We start from the raw sequence: 21,080 nt of genomic DNA on the forward strand, positions 1-21,080 counted from the left end.
TGCCGTTGTTTATTGTCCTTGGTGAGCCTCAACAACCATCTGACAAAGACAGGGTGAGGTAACAAACAATATACTGTATAGGACATCCTCATTCAAAACAGCTGGCGCTGATCAGCTCATCAGCCGTGATAATAAGCCGTGCTGATGAGCCGCGCCCACTCACACAACACGCACACACATAGCGAGGGCGAGTCAATGAATCCATGAACCGTGACAGTACCCCCCCTCCTAGGAGCACCTCCTGGCGCTCCCAGGAGAACTTACCCGTAGATTGTAATCATCAATAAGGGAGTGATCCAGAATGTCCCTAGCAGGAACCCAACTTCTCTCCTCTGGACCGTAACCCTCCCAGTCCACCAAGTACTGAAATCCGCGTTCCCTCCATCTCGAGTCCAGAATACGACGAACCGAATATGTTGGTTCTCCATCTACGAGCCGTGGCGGTGGGGGAACCGGGGCGGACAGATTAATGTGGGAATGAAACACGGGCTTTATTTTAGACACATGGAAAATGGAATGAACTGTCCTGTACGCAGGAGGGAGTTTGAGGCGGACTGCCACTGGGCTAATGATCTTAGTGACAGGGAACAGGCCAATGAATTTGGGAGCCAGTTTATTACTAACGGAGCAAAGAGGAATGTTCTTGGAAGAAAGCCACACGTTTTGACCAACGACGTATATGGGAGGCTTCAGCCAGTGGCGATCAGCCTGAGCCTTGGTGCGCGCCCCCACTTGGTGGAGAGTCTCCCGGGCTCTTCTCCATGTGTGACAACACCTCTGGACGAAAGCGTGAGCAGAGGGGACCGCGACTTCGGATTCCAGACTAGGAAAAATAGGTGGCTGGTAACCTAGACTACACTGAAACGGAGAGAGGCCCGTGGACGATACTGGTAACAAGTTATGAGCGTACTCAACCCAAGAGATAAGCTGACTCAAGGAGGAAGGATTCTGAGATACCAAACATCGTAAAACTCTTTCCAAATCTTGGTTGGCTCGCTCAGCTTGACCGTTAGTCTGGGGGTGAAATCCAGAAGACAAACTAACCCAGTAACCGACAAAACTCTCTCCAAAATTTGGATATAAATTGGGGCCCTCTGTCGGAAACCACGTCAGTCGGGAGGCCATGAATGCGAAAGACGCGATCAACGACAGTAACCGCTGTCTCCTTAGCTGAAGGTAATTTGGGTAAGGGAATAAAATGTGCCGCCTTCGAGAACCGGTCCACCACAGTAAGAATGACTGTGTTGCCCCGAGAAGGTGGGAGACCCGTGACAAAATCTAGCGCGATATGGGACCAGGGTCTCGAAGGGACAGACAATGTTTGAAGCAACCCATCTGGGGGCCGATTAGAAGTCTTACCGCAAGCACAAACTGAACAAGCCAAAACAAAATCCCGAAGGTCACAAGCCATAGCGGGCCACCAGAATCTTGGTTCTTTGTTTAAAAATTTGGTATGACTGACTCCTGGATGACAAGCCCCATTGGAACCATGACCCCACCTGATAACGTTGGACCGGACCTCCTCCGGCACAAATAACCAACCCGGTGGGCAATCGGGCGGAGGCGTTACCCCTTCAAAGGCCGTGCGGACCTTCGACTCAATCTCCCATGTGAGTGTAGAGAGTTAGTCTCTCAGGTAGAATGCACTCGGGAGTAGATGGGCGTTCGGAGCGATCAAAAATGTGAGACAAAGCGTCGGGCTTGATGTTCTTGGAGCCCGGCCAGTATGAGAGCGAAAAATCAAAACGACCGAAAAAAAGTGCCCACTGAGCCTGCCTGGAGTTTAGTCGTTTGGCGGATCTGATGTACTCAAGGTTCTTATGATCGGTCCAGACGATAAAAGGTTCCCCCGTACCTTCTAACCAGTGGCCCCATTCCTCCAATGCTAACTTGACCACCAACAACTCTCTATTACCAATTTCGTAGTTACATTCGGCGGAAGATAAGTGATGAGAAAAAAACGCGCAAGGGTGCATCTTGTTGTCCGCGGGAGACCACTGGGAAAGAACTGCGCCTACCCCCACCTCTGACGCGTTGACCTCCACCACAAACTGACATGAGGAATCAGGGGCTATGAGAATGGGAGCTGAAACGAAGAGGCTCTTGAGGTTGGTACCTGAACACCTGAACGCCGTTCTGGGGGAGGTCAAGGCGGTCAGAGGAGCGGCTAGTTGGCTGAAATTACGAATAAAATGTCGGTAAAAACTGGCGAATCCCAGAAACCTCTGTAGGGCCTTACGGGAATCTGGAATAGGCCAATCAACCACAGCCTTAACCTTGTCAGGATCCACGCGCACTCCCTCCCTACGTTTTTGTACCCCAAGCCTCCGTCCTACTGCCAGGCTTGGTCTTTTAAAGGGCAGGTAGCAAGGAAGTGACCGGCCTCACCGCAGTACAAACACAGACCCCTCGTTCAACGGCGTTCCCTCTCCTCCCGGGAAAGCCGAGCTCGACCTACCTGCATGGGTTCAGGATCGTTCGGAGGGCTGACAAAAGTAGGGGATCTTGTTGATGAGGAAAAGCGCTCAAGCGTTTAAAAAAACTAATATTTTACTTTATTTATTTAGTTATAATTTTCTCTCAAATTATTTGTTGCTAATCTAACTTATTTATTTTTTTAAAGTTCACAAAATTAATTTTCATTAAATTACACTGAACTTTTAGGTTGAAATGACATTGCTGATCAATGGTAATATGGGAACAGTGACTGTGATATTACTGATATTAATACTGGAAGAACAATTTAACTAATTAAAGATCTTTTTGTTGTCTGCTTTCAGGGAATCAACGTAAATTACAATGGATTCAACATATTTTCAATTTAACTATGATATTGATTATGAAAATTACATTGATTATAACTCCAGTAATATAACTTACGATGGAGTTTCTATGACAGTCCACACCAAATGTTTCACTCAAGTTCTTTGCCTGGTGTTGCTGGTGATCAATGTGATCATCTGTTTGCTGGGCCTTGGAGGAAATGCAGTGGTGGATTTGCAGGATTTGGCATGAAGAAGTCAGTCAATACTACCTGGTATTATGAGCCTGGCTCTATCTGACTTCATATTCTGTGCCTGTTTGCCTTTTAACATTGCCTACAGTGTCACCGCGGACTGGATTTTTGGCCTCTTCATGTGCAAGTTCACGTCCTTTGTCATGTTCCTCAACATGTTCAGCAACATCTTCCTCCTCGTCATCATCAGCATGGATCGCTGCATCGCCGTCATGTTTCCTGTTTGGGCACAGAATCATTGCACCATCGGAAAAGCATCTGTGTTAATTGTACTCGCATGGATCATCTCTGCAGCTTTAAGTATCCCATCTATTGTATTCCGTGATGTCCAGAATCACCTAGGCACAAACCGATGCATGAACAACTACACGTCCAGCCAGTATAGCCACAAAATCATTGCAACAAGCCGCTTTGTTTTTGGATTCGTGATGCCGTTCATCCTCATTATCGTTTGTTATACTATCATCATCCTGAGACTGAGAGCCACCCAGATGGCAAAGTCCAACAAACCGTTTAAGATTATGACGGCTCTCATTCTGACCTTCTTCCTGTGCTGGCTTCCGTACCACACATTTGTGCTAATCGAACAAAACGAAACCTTCAACACTGAAGTCATCGCTCTCGGACTGAACATTGGCACCACTGTTGCTGCCGCTAACAGCTTCCTAAACCCTGTTTTGTACGACTTCATGGGCAATGACTTCAGGAAGAAGTTCAGGAGCTCCATCTTATCAAAGATCGAGAATGCTATTGGAGAAGATGGCCAAACGATCAGTCGCTACTTGTCTTGCTCTAGCTCAGTGGATGCCAGGGCATCTACTCATATCTAAAGCATAAACGGGAATTACGTTATTTTGCATTAGGGATGTCAATTTAATGCAGGGGTGTCAAACTTAGTTCCTGGAGGGCCTCTGTCATGCAGAGTTTAGTTCACCATAATTAAACACACCTGAACCAACTAATCATAGTCTTTAGGATTACTAGAAACCTTTAATCAGGTGTTTTGGAGTTTAATGAAAACATTTGATTTAATGCATTTATTTAGTTTGATTAATTGTAAAAACAAAACAAAAAGAAAACGAAGGGCCAGATTTTCTAACAGCTTGTGTCAGCGCAAGCCCTTAACTACTTTAGCGTTAAAAAGGCATGGAAACAGTTATTTTTACAGTTATTTCGTCACTCTGCATGTACAGTTTTTGGAGGGTGGGCAGTGGAGCACCAATAATCCTCTCAGCAGTCCAAACCGTCCTCTGTAGTATTCTTATGTCGGATTTTGTATCTGAGGTAAACCAGACAGTTAATGAAGTTTAGAGGACGGCTGAGTAGAACTGCATCAGCAGCGCCTGTGAGCAAGTTGAACTTCAAAGAGCTGGCAAGGGAAGTACAACCTCTACTGGGCCTTTTCAACCTTTTTTTTTTTTTCATTATGGAGTCAATGTGATTGTCACACTTCAGGTCCTGAGAGATGATTTAACCCTAAAAACAAAATATAATGCAATGCATAATTTTGCTAAAACATTTGTGGATAATCACCATGGGAAATGAAACAGTGCACAAGGATTTCAAGATGTGTTTTTACCAACTGCTTTTGACTTGACACTTCATCTTAAAATGTGCTGCAACAACAAAAAATATCTGACCAAACTCATGTGTAAAGACGGAAAGTAATAACCAATCCTGTGTGAATGAAGCATAAGGACAGACCAACATAATTTTAGGCCAGTCATATGCCTATTGTACATTACATGGAAATAAACAATATACTGACTTCTGACGCCACTTTATATATATAAATAATATATATATATATAAAATATAAAGAGTTATATATATATATATAAAATATAAAGAGTTTTATATATATATATATATATATATATATATATATATTTATATATATATACATAAAATGATTTACATGTTTGCTACAATAATGTAATGTCTTTGAATTAGCTTCATTTGAGGCTTTGCGGTTAAGTTTTAAAGTGATTTACAGTCCCAATTTTCAGTGAATTATAATAAGTAAATCAAACCATCATCATGCACAATGCAAATGGATTCCTGATGTAAACAAGTATTCTTTAATCTTTATAACCACTTGTATAATGACATGACTGAACTTTTCTGTGACTAATAAACAACCTTGTTTGACCTCAATTATTGCATGGCTTGGTTGAATTCTAATGTAGAATGCGATCTGTTATGTAAGGGATAATGTATAGTGAGCCGGTTGTTATAGTGAATAACAACCCCGACAGGCTGAACGGGATCCCGACGCGAAGCGGAAGGATCTTGAATCAGCCTGAAGGGGTTGTTTTTCACTATAACAACCGGCTCACTATACATTATCCCGCTTATTACATGGCTACATACAAAATAAATAAATAATTTGACACAAATTATTTATTCAAAAAGGAGTTTATTGATTTAAAAACGATTGTATTGCTTCCGCTAAAGAAAATAGTCAGTTCCGCGTCCATAGCAACGCGCTGTTTTTCATGGCAACGGTCTGTTATACTTCGCAGCGGTCTGTTATAAAGAAATAACAGACCGCATTCTATATTGGAATTCAGCCAAGCCATGTAATAATTCTTGATAACAGACCGCTGCTAAGTATAACACTTTGTTGCCATGCAAAGCAGAGCGTTGCCATGGACATGCAGTATTCTAACCGTACAGACAGAACGGACTTTTTTCTTTAGCGGAAGCAATACAATCCTTTTTAAATCAATATTTTGTGTCAAATTATTGATTTATTTGGTAGGTAGTCATGTAATAAGCGGGATAATGTAGAGCGAGGCGGTTGCTATAGCGAATACAACCCCTTCAGGCTGATTCAAGACCCCTCCGCTTCGCGTCAGGGTCCTGATCAGCCTGTCGGGGTTGTATTCGCTATAACAACCGCCTCACTCTACATTATCCCTTACTTATTGTGCTGCATGTGAGCTTCAAAACATACCCCACTTCAGCATCCTCCCACAATGTTAAAGGTGGCAGAGTTTGTCTCGTGTTGGCCTGTTCACTGAAATGGTTCACTGAAATAGATTACTGTTTTTAACCTCAAACCAGCCACTACCAGATGAACAGAGCCACTTCAAATAGGGCATTGGTGTGGATGCAGTTCTCCGAATTTTTTTGCATCTTACAGAGGAACTAGGTGTTAAGATATTTGGCCAGTAGCTCAGTCTGCACTTACCAGATGAGAAAACAACCCAGCAGCAGAAGTACATATCTAAAGCATTGCAAACGGCATTTTGAGTCTTTCTTTGTGAGGTAAGTTATTCTTTGTCATATGAGCCAGTGCATAAAAGATAAATAAGATACACTTCCCTATCTGTATTTGATCATGCGATGAACACTTGTTCTCTTACGAGAGTCCTCTCGTACTGCGTTTTATCAAAACGCTACGGGAAAAGTCTCTTTTCACGAAACACTGAAGCAAAAAATTATCCTTTAATTTTCATATATGTAAAACGCGTTGCGGCAGCAGCAGACAGCTATGGCGAGACGGCTTGCTCGCTCATTGGCTGCTCTGCGGCAACTGCTTAAGCCTATCGAGCGAGGCCTGGGATGACATCAGGCCAATGAGGGCGCTTCGCGCCCTCCTCACCACTTCCCGCCGAAACGGGCGTGGCTTACCTCTATAAAAGGAGCTCGAGAAGGCTGACTCACTTGATTTTAATCTCTTCAGCGAAGCGCACGCATCGCTGGATCACGGAAGCAGCGTCGTTGAAGCAAGCACATCAGCGGGACGAGCCCTCGAAGCCGCTGGCCAACGCCGCCTTCTACAGCCGTACCTGCTGCGCTTTCCGACGCCTATATCCTTTTCATATTATTGCTTTTCTGTGTGTGTGTGTGTGTGTTCTTCGCAACACTCACCCCTAAGAGAGCTGCGTCTTTTTCAAGATGCCTTCCTGCGGCTCGTGCCGAGCCCCACTCACCGAGGGAGACAAGCACGTCATCTGTGTTTCCTGCCTGGGTGAGGACCATGCAGCGCTCGCGCTCGCTGACGGCGGATGCCCTCACTGCGAGCTTTTGCCGATGGTGACTCTGAGGACTCGCCTGGCATCCTTTTCCAAGCCTGCATTCACCGCCGCGATGCCGCGCCGTAAAAAGCGCCGCTCGCAGCGGGTCCCGGAACCCGCTCCAGCCCGACCAAGCTCGCCGGTTCGCCCGCCAGCTTCACCGGCCTCTCTCGAATCACTTCCTGATGCTCAGCGCCCGCAGTCTGCCGCCGCTTCATCAGAGGAAGTCGGTTCAGAGGCCGCGTCGGGGGAGAAGGATTCCTGCTCTCTGCTAGCTTCAGGCAGCGAGGATTGGGCGAGCTTTGAGGATCTCGCGCCTCCTGCCCGCAAGCCCTCAACGAGAGCCAACATTGAGACGGAGCTCATGCGGGTACTCGCACTGGCCGCGGCGAGCCTCGGCCTCGAGTGGTCTGCACCGGAGCCCCCCTCTCGAACCCGGCTGGATGGTAGTTTCCTCCCTGGTGAGCGCACTTCTCCGGAATCTAAGCCCGCTCCTTTTCTTCCTGAGTTACACGAAGAAGTTGCGAAGGCTTGGAACGCGCCCTACTCTGCGCGGACGCGCTCATCTGTGTCACCCGCATTTTCCTCTCTGGATAATGCCAGTGACCGAGGCTACCTCTCTCTTCCGCCGGTGGAACAGGCGATAGCGACCCACCTTTGCCCGCCCTCTGCTGGACGGCGGACTAAACCGGTGTTGCCTTCCAGAGCCTGCCGCATGACGTCGACGCTGCTCGCGCGAATCTTCTCCGCCGCTGGGCAGGCCGCGTCATCGCTACACACCATGGCTACGCTGCAGATTTACCAGGGTGATCTCCTCCGTAAGCTGGACGAGATGGGACCTGACGCTATCTGCATCGCGGATTTAAGGAGCGCTTCAGATCTCACGCTCCGAGCTACTAAAGCCGCCGCACAAGCCATGGGACGGTGTATGGCTTCCGCCACTGTCGCTGAGAGGCACTTATGGCTGACGCTCACGGAGATGGCCGATTCCGAGCGCACTGCGTTTCTCGATGCCCCGCTGTCTTCCACCGGCCTTTTTGGTTCTTCTCTCTCCGAGTTCGTGGAGAGATTTACCGAGGCCCAGAAAGCGTCTCAAGCCTTCAAGCACTTCCTACCGAAGCGCTCCGGTTCTGCAGCGGTTCGTGACAAACGGACCCCGCGGAGCTCTCAGCCTCAGCCCCCGCCTTCGGCCGCCTCTTCGCAGCAGCCACAACAGCGCAGCTCGAGGCCCCGCTCTCGGTCCAGCGCCCGGCGCCCCTCTTCGCGCGGGCCGCGATCGAGGGTTGTGGTAAAACCGGAAGTGCCGAAGAAGTCCTAGCAAGCCTGGGAAAGCGCAGGTGTGTGAGTCCCGTTGCGGCCGGCCTCCCACCCAAGCGCCCCGCTGTTTCAGTCCCAAGGTTTGCGACTGTTCCAGTGTTTTCTGCAGAGAGCAAGCCTGCACTGCCGCCCGCTTGCCTGCACACAAAAGCCGTTCTCACGGCTACCCAGATAAATCTCGAAAAGAGTGTATTTTCTGGTGTCCCGGCCACGGCCGATGGTGCTATAAATGTAGTCTCGATGCCCACTCCTCAGTGCCCATCACTACACATAAGCACAGCCCTACACGTAGGGCCCGCGCACATAAAATCGACTCAGGTCGGTTGCGCTTCCAGCATAGTGAGAGTGCCCACTTCCCAGTGCCCACGAACACTATGTCTAACACATCACAGGCTCTCTGTAAAAACGAGAACTGTGAGCGCGCGCTCTGCTCAGGCAGACGCCGCGCCCAAAGCAGTAAATGTGCCCGCTCCCAGCCCACATCTACTCGCTCACATGGGTCCTATGAGACTTTCTCAGTCCTCCCTCACTCAGCTAAGCACTGTAGTAAGGTCGAGAACGAGCGTCTCGCCCGCTGTATTAAGCGCGCGCCCCGCCTCAAATGCCACAGGCATAACGCCTATGTTTGTATCCCCCGAAGCACCTCTGTCGCACGGCGATCAGAGTGCGCTCCGTATCCAGCCCCTAGCCAGCCATGCAGAAGCATGGGCAGCGCTCCCAGGGGTTTCGGACTGGGTGCTAGGCATTATAAAGAGAGGCTTCTCGCTACAGTTTTGTCGACGCCCTCCCCGCTTCATAGCGCGCGTCGAAACTACGGTCTCGTTGGAAGTAGCTCACCTACTTCGAGCCGAAATATCAAAACTGATAAGCAAAGGGGCGATAGAGCGCGTTCCCCCAGCTCTAAGCGAAGGGGGGCTATACAGCAGATACTTTCTAGTCCCCAAAAAGGACGGCGGTATCAGACCCATACTGGATCTAAGACGGTTGAACAGAGTATTGGTGAAACGCAGTTTCAAAATGCTCACAACCAGCAAAATTCTCGCGCATGTTCGCCGAGAAGACTGGTTCATGTCAATAGATCTGAAGGACGCGTATTTTCAAATACAAATAGCGTCACACCACAGGCGATACTTGAGATTCGCCTTCGAGGGTCAGACATACCAGTATACAGTCCTGCCATTCGGCTTGTCCCTAGCACCCCGTACATTTACGAAATGCATGGACGCAGCGCTCGCTCCTCTCAGACTCAGAGGCATGCGAGTGCTGAACTATTTGGACGACTGGTTGATCCTAGCTCAATCACGATCACAGCTCGTGGAGCACAGAACCATTTTACTCGATCACCTCGAGAATCTTGGTATCACAGTCAACTGGACAAAGAGTTCATTGAACCCCAGTCAAACGATTTTGTTTCTGGGCGTCGTTCTGGACTCACAGTCTATGACAGCGCGGCTGTCACCACAGCGCGTGTTGATCATTCAGCGCGCGGCGAGGTCTTTCCGCCGCGGCGCTGTTACCCCGCTCAGGAAGTTTCAAAAGATGCTGGGTCTCATGGCTTCAGCATCGTCAGTTCTCCGGCTGGGCTTGCTCCGCATGCGCCCGCTGCAGTTCTGGTTGAAAACGCGGGTACCGCGCAGAGCGTGGGCGACCGGTCGATTACGCCTCAAGGTCGATCAGAGCTGTGTTTCAGCCCTGGCGCCTTGGACGGCGGACGACTGGTACCAATCAGGTGTAAGCCTGGGGACTTCCTCGAGAGTGAGGATGGTGTCGACAGACGCATCCACCTCGGGATGGGGAGCTCTGCTCGAGGGCAGACCGTTCTTCGGCCTGTGGTCGGAACGAGAAAAGCTCCTACACATAAACTGCCTAGAAATGCTGGCAGTGCACAACGCGATGACACGTTTTTGTCCCCGCATCAAGGACGAACACGTCATAGTCCGTTCGGACAACATGGCTGTGGTGTCCTACATAAATCGCCAGGGCGGTCTGAAATCCATATCCCTGTACAGGCTGGCGAAACGCCTCCTACTATGGGCTCAGCACAACTTACGCTCGCTGAGAGCAGTGCATGTACCTGGGCTTCAGAATGTGGGCCCAGACAGACTGTCCAGGAACAATGTTCCCCCGGGCGAATGGTCTCTACACCCACAAACAGTCCGGCTGTTGTGGGAGAGATTCGGCAGAGCGGAGGTGGACCTTTTCGCGTCCCGCGAAAACGCGCACTGCCCCGCGTTCTTTTCAAAGACCGACAGCGCGCTGTCCCGGAGGTGGCCGCGCTGCCCGTTATACGCTTTTCCCCCCGTCTCCCTCCTGCCACAGGTGCTGGAACGGGTCAGGGAAACGAAATGCCCAGTCCTGCTTGTAGCTCCGTTCTGGGAGAACCAAACATGGTTCCCAGTTCTGATGCAGTTGGCAGATATCGCTCCATGGCCGCTGTCGTTGAGGAGAGATCTCCTCTCGCAGGCCGGGGGCTCGATTTGGCACCCACACCCGGAACTGTGGTCCCTTCATGTGTGGGTGCTCAACGGATACCCGTTGGTCTCACAGAGGGAGTCGTGAATACCATCACTCAGGCTAGAGCACCGTCGACACGGCGGCTTTATGCTTCGAAGTGGTCGGTTTTCTCCGGCTGGTGTGCAGCTCGGAGCATTTCACCCCTCGAATGTGAGGTAACGGAGGTTCTCTCCTTCCTACAAGAGCTGTTGGATAAGGGCAGATCCCCTTCCACGCTCAAAGTGTATGTGGCGGCTATTTCAGCGTTCTTTGGTTCAACGCTGGGTCAGTCGCTGGGAAGGAATGATTTAGTCATCCGCTTCCTCAGGGGAGCTAGGAGACTGAATCCACCCAGACCTCCTTCAGTTCCTTTGTGGGACCTTTCTACGGTCCTAGCGGCCATGAAAGGTGCCCCTTTCGAGCCTATCCAGTCTATTAGCCTCAAACATTTGTCTTTCAAAACAGTGTTTTTGATGGCTCTCGCTTCAGTGAAGCGCATAGGCGACCTGCACGCGCTCTCTGTGAGCCCGGCGTGCTTGGAGTTTGGTCCTAATGACTCTAAAGTCATACTCAAACCTAAGCATGGCTATGTGCCGAAATCCCTCAACACGCCTTTTCGGGCTCAGGTTATATCCCTGGCTGCCCTGCCGGCATCGAGTGAGGAAGGGGACTCGAGTTTTCTTTGCCCTGTTAGGGCTTTAAGAGCTTATATGTCCCGCTCTGCTGTCTTCAGACAGACAGAGCAGCTCTTTGTCTCGTTCAGCGGACGTTCCAAAGGAATGGCTGTTTCGAAACAAAGTCTATCCAGATGGATAGTTGACGCCATAGCGCTGGCTTATACTGCCAAGGGCATTCCATGCCCTTTGGGAGTCAGAGCGCACTCTACGAGAAGCGTTGCTTCTTCGTGGGCTTGGTCCAGCGGGATTTCCCTACAGGATATATGTACGGCGGCAGGTTGGGCCTCGCCGTCTACATTTATCAGGTTTTATAACCTAGAGGTTCCCGCCTTGCAGGCTAAGCTTTTGTCGGTGTAATCTGTTCAGCCGTCTAATCAGACCGCTGAAACTCATGCGCTTCTTGGGCAGAACTGTGTAAGACCTACATTTTCCACATTAGTTCAGGTTCCCTACCCTGTCTATGTGATGATTATACTTGCGTCTGTGGACATGTTTTTCTACGACGCTAAAATTTAGGGATTTAAGGCTCTCACCCTTATTCCCTGACTCTGTGTGAGTCAATCTGGTGATTATGCACTGTATGCCTGAAAAAGCTTCCGGTGATCAGTGTTTTTATCCCAGCACGCACGGCGTTTTGCAAGGGGTTCCCGTAGCGTTTTGATAAAACGCAGTACGAGAGGACTCTCGTAAGAGAACGTACTCGGTTACTAACGTAACCTCGGTTCTCTCTAGAAGAGGGAACGAGTACTGCGTTCTCTGCCGTGCGTACGGTTCACTCTGGTTCGCTTCGGCGATCAAAATCAAGTGAGTCAGCCTTCTCGAGCTCCTTTTATAGAGGTAAGCCACGCCCGTTTCGGCGGGAAGTGGTGAGGAGGGCGCGAAGCGCCCTCATTGGCCTGATGTCATCCCAGGCCTCGCTCGATAGGCTTAAGCAGTTGCCGCAGAGCAGCCAATGAGCGAGCAAGCCGTCTCGCCATAGCTGTCTGCTGCTGCCGCAACGCGTTTTACATATATGAAAATTAAAGGATAATTTTTTGCTTCAGTGTTTCGTGAAAAGAGACTTTTCCCGTAGCGTTTTGATAAAACGCAGTACTCGTTCCCTCTTCTAGAGAGAACCGAGGTTACGTTAGTAACCGAGTACGTTTTCTGTACCATTCTAAAAATGCAGGATTGCAAACTCCTTTACAGGTTGTAGATATCAGATATGATACAAAAACAAAACAAAAACAAAAAAACATTACAAACTTAACAAAGATACTTGTCAGTCATACTTTTTACATGTTGAATTTTTAAAGTGAGTCAGTTGCTTTTCAAATTCAAATGCAAATAGCATGCCTCTTGTGGAAATTGTCTAATGACTAAGGTATGTCAAAAAATTTACATTTTAGTATTCTGTAATTTTGTGAAATTTACAAATTGAGTTTTTATAAGTTGAAGGTATGTATCCGAGTTTGTGGTCAGAGAAATCGCTTCTAAGACCTGTTTTGCATATTCAGAGCAAGAGATTGCATGAACTGAATACATTTTAAAAAATAAATAAAAAACAACAATGAATATTAAATAGTATGGTTTTGCCATAATTTATGGAAGGATTTCTACAAAGAATGGTCATAAATATGCTCTGGTTAAGCTCAGAAACATGTAGGCATGTAAATGAACAGGATGCCAAACAGGTTGAAGCCTAACATGATGTAATTAAAGAGATAAAGTTAGCCAATCCTCAGGGAGAGATTGAAAGGTATCTTTCATGATGGTGTCAACAGTTATCTTTGGCCATTTTAACCATCTTTGAACTTGGATTTTTGTAATACAGTTCCTATAATTTTCTGATAGTTGTACATGGTGAAATTAATAAGACAACTCAATCAACCAATACACAAATCATCACAGAATTCATTAAATCCATACTTACTGATTCCAATATGTGCGGTTGTTTTCCCACCAAAATGATGCCACTTCCTGGAGGATGATGTCACTGAGGATTTCGCTTTTATTGAAATTTAAGGGGATAGTTAAGTTTTTATAAAAAATGTTAAGCTTTACATTTTATAAGTGATATTGAATTCAAGAAAACCCTATAAAATAATTGCCTATTAAACAATACTCAAAAGAAAACAAGAATGATTTGAAAAATAAAAGTGAAAAACCTGGAATTTTTCTATGTAAATTACTTTAAATGATACTTTAATTATTTTATTGAGATAAAAGAAAACTTCTATTATGACAATGAAGGCATGAGGCTATTTAAATTAAATTATTATTTATGTCTTTACGGGCTGTGACCTTCTCTTACCCAGGCTGATCTCATCACTGAATTATGTCAGATCACTGTAAACGGCCAAAGCTTTGGGTTTTTTTTTTTTTTTTAATCTGTTTCTCCAAAACTAGAGGAACAAAATCAAGAAGTGAAAGTAGGGGATCTTGTTGATGAGGAAAACAAAAACAGTTTGGGAAGTGTTTTGTGGAAGTACAGCATGTGCAGTCATGCACAATGTTGCTCAAGAGAAGGATAGGACTTTATAAATGCAAAAGCGACACAGTTGTCAGACGTCAAGTGCGTACTGGTGAAGTAATGCTGGAGACACTGTTACTTGGCTAAGGTGAGAGACTGCTTGTAAACATTTACTCCAAACCACATTGAAGTGTTTACCTTTGAACGTTTCTGTCCACAAAGGTACTTATAATTATTATAATATTCATATATTATGTAATATTGAATCTATTTTGATATACATAATGACAAGCTTTTCAAAAAAACTAATATTTTACTTTTATTTATTTAGTTATAATTTTCTCTCAAATGATTTGTTGCTAATCTAACACAATTATATTTATTTTTTAAAAGTTCACAAAATGAATTTTCATTAAATTACATTGAACTTTTAGGTTGAAATGACATTGCTGATCAATGGTAATATGGGAACAGTGACTGTGATATTACTGATATTAATACTGGAAGAACAATTTAACTAATTAAAGATATTTTTGTTGTCTGCTTTCAGGGAATCAACGTAAATTACAATGGATTCAACAGATTTTCAATTTGACTATGATAATTATGAAAATTACATTGATTATAACTCCAGTAATATAACTTACGATGGAGTTTCTTCCCACATGACGGTCCACACCAAATGTTTCACTCAAGTTCTTTGCCTGGTGTTGCTGGTGATCAATGTGATCATCTGTTTGCTGGGCCTTGGAGGAAATGCAGTGGTTATCTGGATTGCAGGGTTTGGCATGAAGAAGTCAGTCAATACTACCTGGTACTTGAGCCTGGCTCTATCTGACTTCATATTCTGTGCCTGTTTGCCTTTTAACATTGCCTACAGTGTCACCGTGGACTGGATTTTTGGCCTCTTCATGTGCAAGTTCACGTCCTTTGTCATGTTCCTCAACATGTTCAGCAGCATCTTCCTCCTCGTCATCATCAGCATGGATCGCTGCATCACCGTCATGTTTCCTGTTTGGGCACAGAATCATCGCACCATCGGAAAAGCATCTGTGTTAATTGTACTCGCATGGATCATCTCTGCAGCTTTAAGTATCCCATCTATTGTATTCCGTGATGTCCAGAATCACCTAGGCACAAACCGATGCATGAACAACTACACGTCCAGCCAGTATAGCCACAAAATCATTGCAACAAGCCGCTTTGTTTTTGGATTCGTGATGCCGTTCATCCTCATTATCGTTTGTTATACTATCATCATCCTGAGACTGAGAGCCACTCAGATGGCAAAGTCCAACAAACCGTTTAAGATTATGACGGCTCTCATTCTGACCTTCTTCCTGTGCTGGCTGCCGTACCACACATTTGTGCTAATCGAACAAAACGAAACCTTCAACACTGAAGTCATCGCTCTCGGACTGAACATTGGCACCACTGTTGCTGCCGCTAACAGCTTCCTAAACCCTGTTTTGTACGTCTTCATGGGCAATGACTTCAGGAAGAAGTTCAGGAGCTCCATCTTATCAAAGATCGAGAATGCTATTGGAGAAGATGGCCGAACGATCAGTCGCTACTTGTCTCGCTCTAGCTCAGTGGATGCCAGGGCGTCTACTCATATCTAAAGCATAAACGGGAAGTACGTTATTTTGCATTAGGGATGTCAATTTAATGCAGGGGTGTCAAACTTAGTTCCTGGAGGGCCTCTGTCATGCAGAGTTTAGTTCACCATAATTAAACACACCTGAACCAACTAATCATGGTCTTTAGGATTACTAGAAACTTTTTATCAGGTGTTTTGGAGCTTGACACATTTGATTTAATGCATTTATTTAGTTTGATTAATTGTACAAACAAAACAAAAAGAAAACGAAGGGCGAGATTTTCTAACAACTTGTGCCAGCGCAAACCCTTAACTACTTTAGCACTGAAAAGGCATGGACACAGTTATTTTTGCTGCTGACCTTATTGCATATACATTTGTAGGAGTTTCCCCTTGAGACGCAAAATTTATGGAAGGAGAGTTTTTTAAATGAATAATGCAACATGATTGTTGCACAAGGCTTGTGGTAGTCAATTTGGGAAAATTGCCAGTCTCATGCTAATTTACCCTGTTTAGTAAATCTGGTCCTATATAGGCTACTGTATTTAGTTGTGTACTGTAAAAAAAAAAAAGAAATCGTAATTTTCTGCCATGACATTATCCGTTACGTTTATGGATATTTCCTTTAATCAGAATCAGAAAAAGCTTTGTTGCCAAGTATGTTTGCACACACAAGGACTTTGTTTTGGTGACAGAAGCAGCTTCCAGTAAACAGAGACAACAACATATAGATATACAGCTAGTAAAATAAAAAATAAAGATATTTGTATGTGCTATATACAAATTGAATAGAATTAACAGGGAATGGAATAAGAAGATGTAAATACTTGGAATAAGAAATAGATATAAGCGATATTGCACATAGTTATCATTGCACAGTGGGGAGAACATTTAACTGTCCATGAAGTAGAAGAAACTTTTCTTCCCTGGGGGAAAAAACTTTTCTCTTGCCTGGTTGTTCTGGTGCTCGGTGCTCTGTAGCACTGGCCAGAAGGCAAAGGTTCAAAGAGAATGTGGCTTGGATGTGAAGGATCCAGGGTGATTTTCTGACCCTTTTCATCACTCTACATGTATACAGTTTTTGGAGGGTGGGCAGGGGAGCACCAATAATCCTCTCAGCAGTCCAAACCGTCCTCTGTTGTCTTCTTATGTTGGATTTTGTAGCTGAGCTAAACCAGACAATTAATGAAGTGCAGAGGACAGACACAATAACAGCTGAGTAGAACTGCATCAGCAGTTGTGAGCAAGTTGAACTTCCTGAGCTGGCAAGTACAACCTCTACTGTGCTTTTTTTTCACAATGGAGTCTATGTGATTGTCACACTTCAGGCCTTGAAGGTGATGATACACAGGGCAACTTTTTGAGCAATTTTGCTAGGCAATGTTGCCGTCAACGGGCAACCAGATGAGACACAGGGCCCACAACTGATCTAAATTATCCAGATAGAAATTTATTGCACATTTTCAATGGGAAAGTGCCCAAGCAACAATCGCTCGGCAGCACTGCCCAGCAACATTGCTCAAAAAGTTGCCCTGTGTATCATCACCTTAAGAGTTGGTTTAACCCTAAAAACAAGACATAATGCAATGCATAATTTTGAATACAGCTAAAACTTCTGTGAAAAATCACCATGGGAAATGAAACCGTACACAAGGTTTTCAAGATGCGTTTTTACCAACTGCTTTTAACTTGACACTTCATCTTAAAATGTGCTGCAACAACAAAAAAATATCTGACCAAACTCATGTGTATAGACGGAAAGTAATAACCATTCCTGTGTGAACGAAGCATAAGGACAGACCAACATGATTTTAGGCCAGTCATATGCCTATTGTACATTACATGGAAATAAACAATATACTGACTTCTGACGCCACTTTATATACAGTATATATATATTTAATGATTTACATGTTTTCTAATAATGTAATGTCTTTGAATTAGCTTCATTTGAGGCTTTGCCGTTAATTTTTTAAGTGAATTATAGTAAGTAAATCAAACCATCATCATGCACAATGCAAATGGATTCCTGATGTAAACAAGTATTCTTTAATCTTTATAACCACTTGTATAATGACTTAACTGAACTTTTCTGTGACTAATAAACACCCTTGTTTGACTGCAATTATTGTGCTGCATGTGAGCTTCACAACATACCCCACTTCAGCATCCTCCCACAATGTTAAAGGCGGCAGAGTTTGTCTCGTGTTGGCCTGTTCACTGAAATGGTGTTAGATTCCGGGTTTTAACCTCAAACCATCCACTATCAGATGAACAGAGCCGCTTCTAATAGGGTACTGGTGTAGCCGTCAACAGTCTCAGTTCTCAGAAATTTTTGCATCTTACAGAGGAACTAGGTGTTAAGATATTTGGCCAGTAGCTCAGTCTGCACTTACCAGATGAGAAAACAACCCAGCAGCAGAAGTACATATCTAAAGCATTGCAAACGACATTGTGAGTCTTTCTTTGTGAGGTAAGTTAATCTTTGTCATATGAGCCAGTGCATAAAAGATAAATAAGATACACTTTCCTATCTGTATTTGATCATGCGATGAACACTTGTTTTCTGTACCATTCTGAAGACAGAGAGCCGTAAAGGAATTAAGATGCATGTGACCAATTCTGCAGCAGAATCAATTAAGATAGGCTACTTTAAAAATGCAGGATTGCAAATACAATTACAGGTTGTAGATATCAGATATGATACAAAAAACAAACAAACATTTTCCTCACTTAACAAAGTTACTTGTCAGTCATACTTTTTACATGTTGAATTTTCAAAGTGAGTCAGTTGCATTTAAAATTCAAATGCAAATAGCATGCCTCTTGTGGAAATAGTAGTTCTGTGTGGTTTAAATACAGAACTAGCTTTTTAAGTAACAAATTAGGCAATTTCCTTCATACAAGTAACCCTTCGGAGGTAATTTAAAGTCGCAAGGATAAACGGAAAAGTAAAAGAAGTTTACATGAAAAAAAAAATGGGAAGTGATGATAGAATTAGAGGCGTTGTGCTTATTATTGGCTTGCCAGTTTTGCCAGGAAAGGTCTGATCAAAAATAACCCAGTCTTTGTAATATCCCCCAAATAACCTGATGGAAATTATGGGAAAGGCAGTTAATTGCAAAAAAAGTGACACAGTGTTTTTGCTCAGCAACTGCATTAATTTTTAGAAATATTCAAAATGGCTTTACATTAAATATATTTGAATAAATTGCCTATTGTTTTCATTACAGAACTCAACTTCCTATTCAGTTCTAAGGAGACATAATGACTTCAAATCCAGAACCAGATTACTCTGACGAAGAACTCGGAGGTCATATGACAGTTTTGACCAATAACTCAGAAAAGGCTGTGGATTTACATGCTGAATACTGCAGGGAAGCAGTATGTGTGATCACAGTTATTTTTAATGTGATCATATTCCTGCTTGGAATCACTGGAAATGGTGCTGTGATCTGGATTGCTGGTTTTAAGATGAAGAAGTCTGTGAACACCACCTGGTACCTGAGCCTGGCTTTGTCTGACTTCATTTTCTGCGCTACTCTCCCTTTCCTCATTGTTAGTATCGTTACTAATTCCAACTGGATTTTTGGGCTCTTCATGTGCAAGTTCAATTCTTTTGTTATGACCCTCAATATGTACAGCAGCATTTTCATCCTGGTCATCATTAGTGTGGATCGCTGCATCACAGTCAAGTTTCCTGTTTGGGCCCAAAATCAACGCACTGCAAAGAAAGCTTCTTTAGTTGTTGTGATGGCTTGGTTTGTGTCTGCTTTGCTTAGCATTCCATCTGCCAAATTCAGAGATATTGCAAATGAATCATCAACAGTCATATGTTATAGCAACTATGAGCATCACCACAGAGCCGTCGTGTTCATGCGCTTTACTTTTGGGTTTTTAATTCCGTTCCTGACCATTTCCACCTGTTACTTCATCCTGATCTGTAAACTATATGCAAACCATATGTCCAAATCCACCAAGCCATTCAAGATCATGACATTACTGATTACAACTTTTTTTATCTGTTGGTTTCCATTTCACATTATATCTATTATAGAGTTGGGCAAATCTAAAGATTCTCCACACGATCCCGTCTTTCACACGGCCCAACGATTATCTGGTACTCTTGCCACTGCAAACAGCTTTTTAAACCCATTCCTCTATGCATTCATGGCCAAGGATTTGAAGAAGAAATGCTATTCCTTTCTGTCAAAGATCGAGAGCGCCATTGATGAGGAAACCCGAAGCGCTTTCCAAAGAACTTCCATTACCAATTCTGTGGATAACAGACTTTCCACTGCTGTCTGAAAAAAAAAAAAAAAAATTATTGGACAAAAGATATTTATCTTTATTCTCTTCCAAGTCTGACTGTTAAATGCTGGCCGACAGAAAAGATTGAACATTAACAAGTTGTACAATTGTTTGTCTGCTGCATATTGGAGTTCAGAAATGTAGCCTACAAGTAACGCAGCTGAAAAGTCAAAAATAAATGACTGCAAATAGGTTCTACAAAAGTATTGTATAAAATGCCATTTTGCTTAATGACTTTGCAGAATTCTATGATATCTATTAAATCTTTACTGTTTTTATCTTATCATTTGTGCATGTGTCACGTATCCAGGCACTCACGAAATTTTAAATAAAAGGCTTTATTAACTATCCAGAAGACTCACATGAACACACAGGATAAACATAAACCAAACCATATTTAACAACAATTCTGCTGCCAGGCCAGTAGTTTGCGATGTCATTTTGTAATGAAACACTATGTGCCTATAGACTGAACATGTAATAAGCATGACATCAGCATTTTCACGAATTCATGTTTTTGTTGCTACACAGAGAACAACTGTATCGTGATCAAAAGTTTTATCAAAACATTTTCAAAAGTTTGCATTTTTAGGCTCCCAAAACGCTGTTGTTGTGTAAATGAATGGCCAAAAACATAAAAAAAAAAAAAAATTAGTTGAGAAGGGTGTTGAGTTAACAATAAGAGAACAAACTGACACACACTAGAAAAACTAGCTGCAGCTTACAATGACAGCTATAGGACACAGCCAAAAAGGAACCAAAACACAATGAAACAAAACAACCCTTACGAAAAAGAAGTTTATTCAAGTGTACTATTAGTATACTTCTTTTAAACTAAAAATAAGAATACTTTCAGTCTACTTTTTATGTACTTCTCAGAAATATACTTCAAATTGCACTTAAGTGTACTTGACTTATACTGACAGAAAAGTCTAATGGCCTATACTTGTTGATCGAGATATACTTAAAAGTATAATTAAGTATTCTAAGTATTATTGGCTTGTACTTTTGTTTACTATTTTGATTGAGTAGCTTATTAAATACTTTTTTAAAAAACATAATATTACACCCTGTCTTATAAACTAACATGGTCATGTTTATATAGTAACAAGCTTTCGGGTGGAATAGCTTATAGAGTAGGCTACATAAAACAAGCATGGAACTGAACCTGATCTTGTACACAGCAATA

General features: G+C 44.0%; 2 protein-coding genes and 1 pseudogene across 5 annotated transcripts; all 3 read left to right on the forward strand.

The window, feature by feature from the left end:
* The first annotated feature begins 2,892 nt into the window (after nt 1-2,892).
* On the forward strand, nt 2,893-3,846 carry LOC308690324 (chemerin-like receptor 1; annotated as a pseudogene). Its single transcript has one exon. The product of its transcript is annotated as a chemerin-like receptor 1 (transcript).
* Nucleotides 3,847-13,904: 10,058 nt separating this feature from the next.
* LOC308691149 (chemerin-like receptor 1) lies at nt 13,905-17,703 on the forward strand. 2 transcript variants are annotated; one of them, XM_081366096.1, is made up of 2 exons: nt 13,905-14,128; nt 14,531-17,703. In XM_081366096.1, exon 2 carries the CDS (start codon nt 14,550-14,552, stop codon nt 15,600-15,602), a length of 1,053 nt encoding a protein of 350 aa, XP_081222222.1. In that variant the 5' UTR covers nt 13,905-14,128; nt 14,531-14,549; the 3' UTR covers nt 15,603-17,703. The 2 variants fall into 2 exon arrangements, with proteins under 2 accessions (XP_081222222.1, XP_081222223.1); XM_081366097.1 differs by having other exon boundaries at nt 13,952-14,202.
* A 37-nt stretch (nt 17,704-17,740) lies between these two features.
* Nucleotides 17,741-20,241, forward strand: LOC308691144 (chemerin-like receptor 1). Of its 2 annotated transcripts, none has more exons than XM_081366090.1 (2): nt 17,741-18,053; nt 18,814-20,241. In XM_081366090.1, the coding sequence occupies exon 2, from the start codon at nt 18,848-18,850 to the stop codon at nt 19,886-19,888; it is 1,041 nt and encodes a 346-aa protein (XP_081222216.1). In that variant the 5' UTR covers nt 17,741-18,053; nt 18,814-18,847; the 3' UTR covers nt 19,889-20,241. The 2 variants fall into 2 exon arrangements, with proteins under 2 accessions (XP_081222216.1, XP_081222217.1); XM_081366091.1 differs by having other exon boundaries at nt 17,904-18,034.
* The last annotated feature ends 839 nt before the right edge of the window (nt 20,242-21,080 follow it).

This window comes from Scardinius erythrophthalmus (genome assembly GCF_964197995.2).
Source record: "Scardinius erythrophthalmus genome assembly, chromosome: 5".
NCBI classification, from domain to species: Eukaryota; Metazoa; Chordata; class Actinopteri; order Cypriniformes; family Leuciscidae; genus Scardinius; species Scardinius erythrophthalmus.

What these genes read in the sequence shown, in the direction of transcription:
- LOC308691149 (XM_081366096.1), top strand. Translation starts at nt 14,550, where the DNA reads ATGGATTCAACAGATTTTCAATTTGACTATGATAATTATGAAAATTAC.
- LOC308691144 (XM_081366090.1), top strand. Translation starts at nt 18,848, where the DNA reads ATGACTTCAAATCCAGAACCAGATTACTCTGACGAAGAACTCGGAGGT.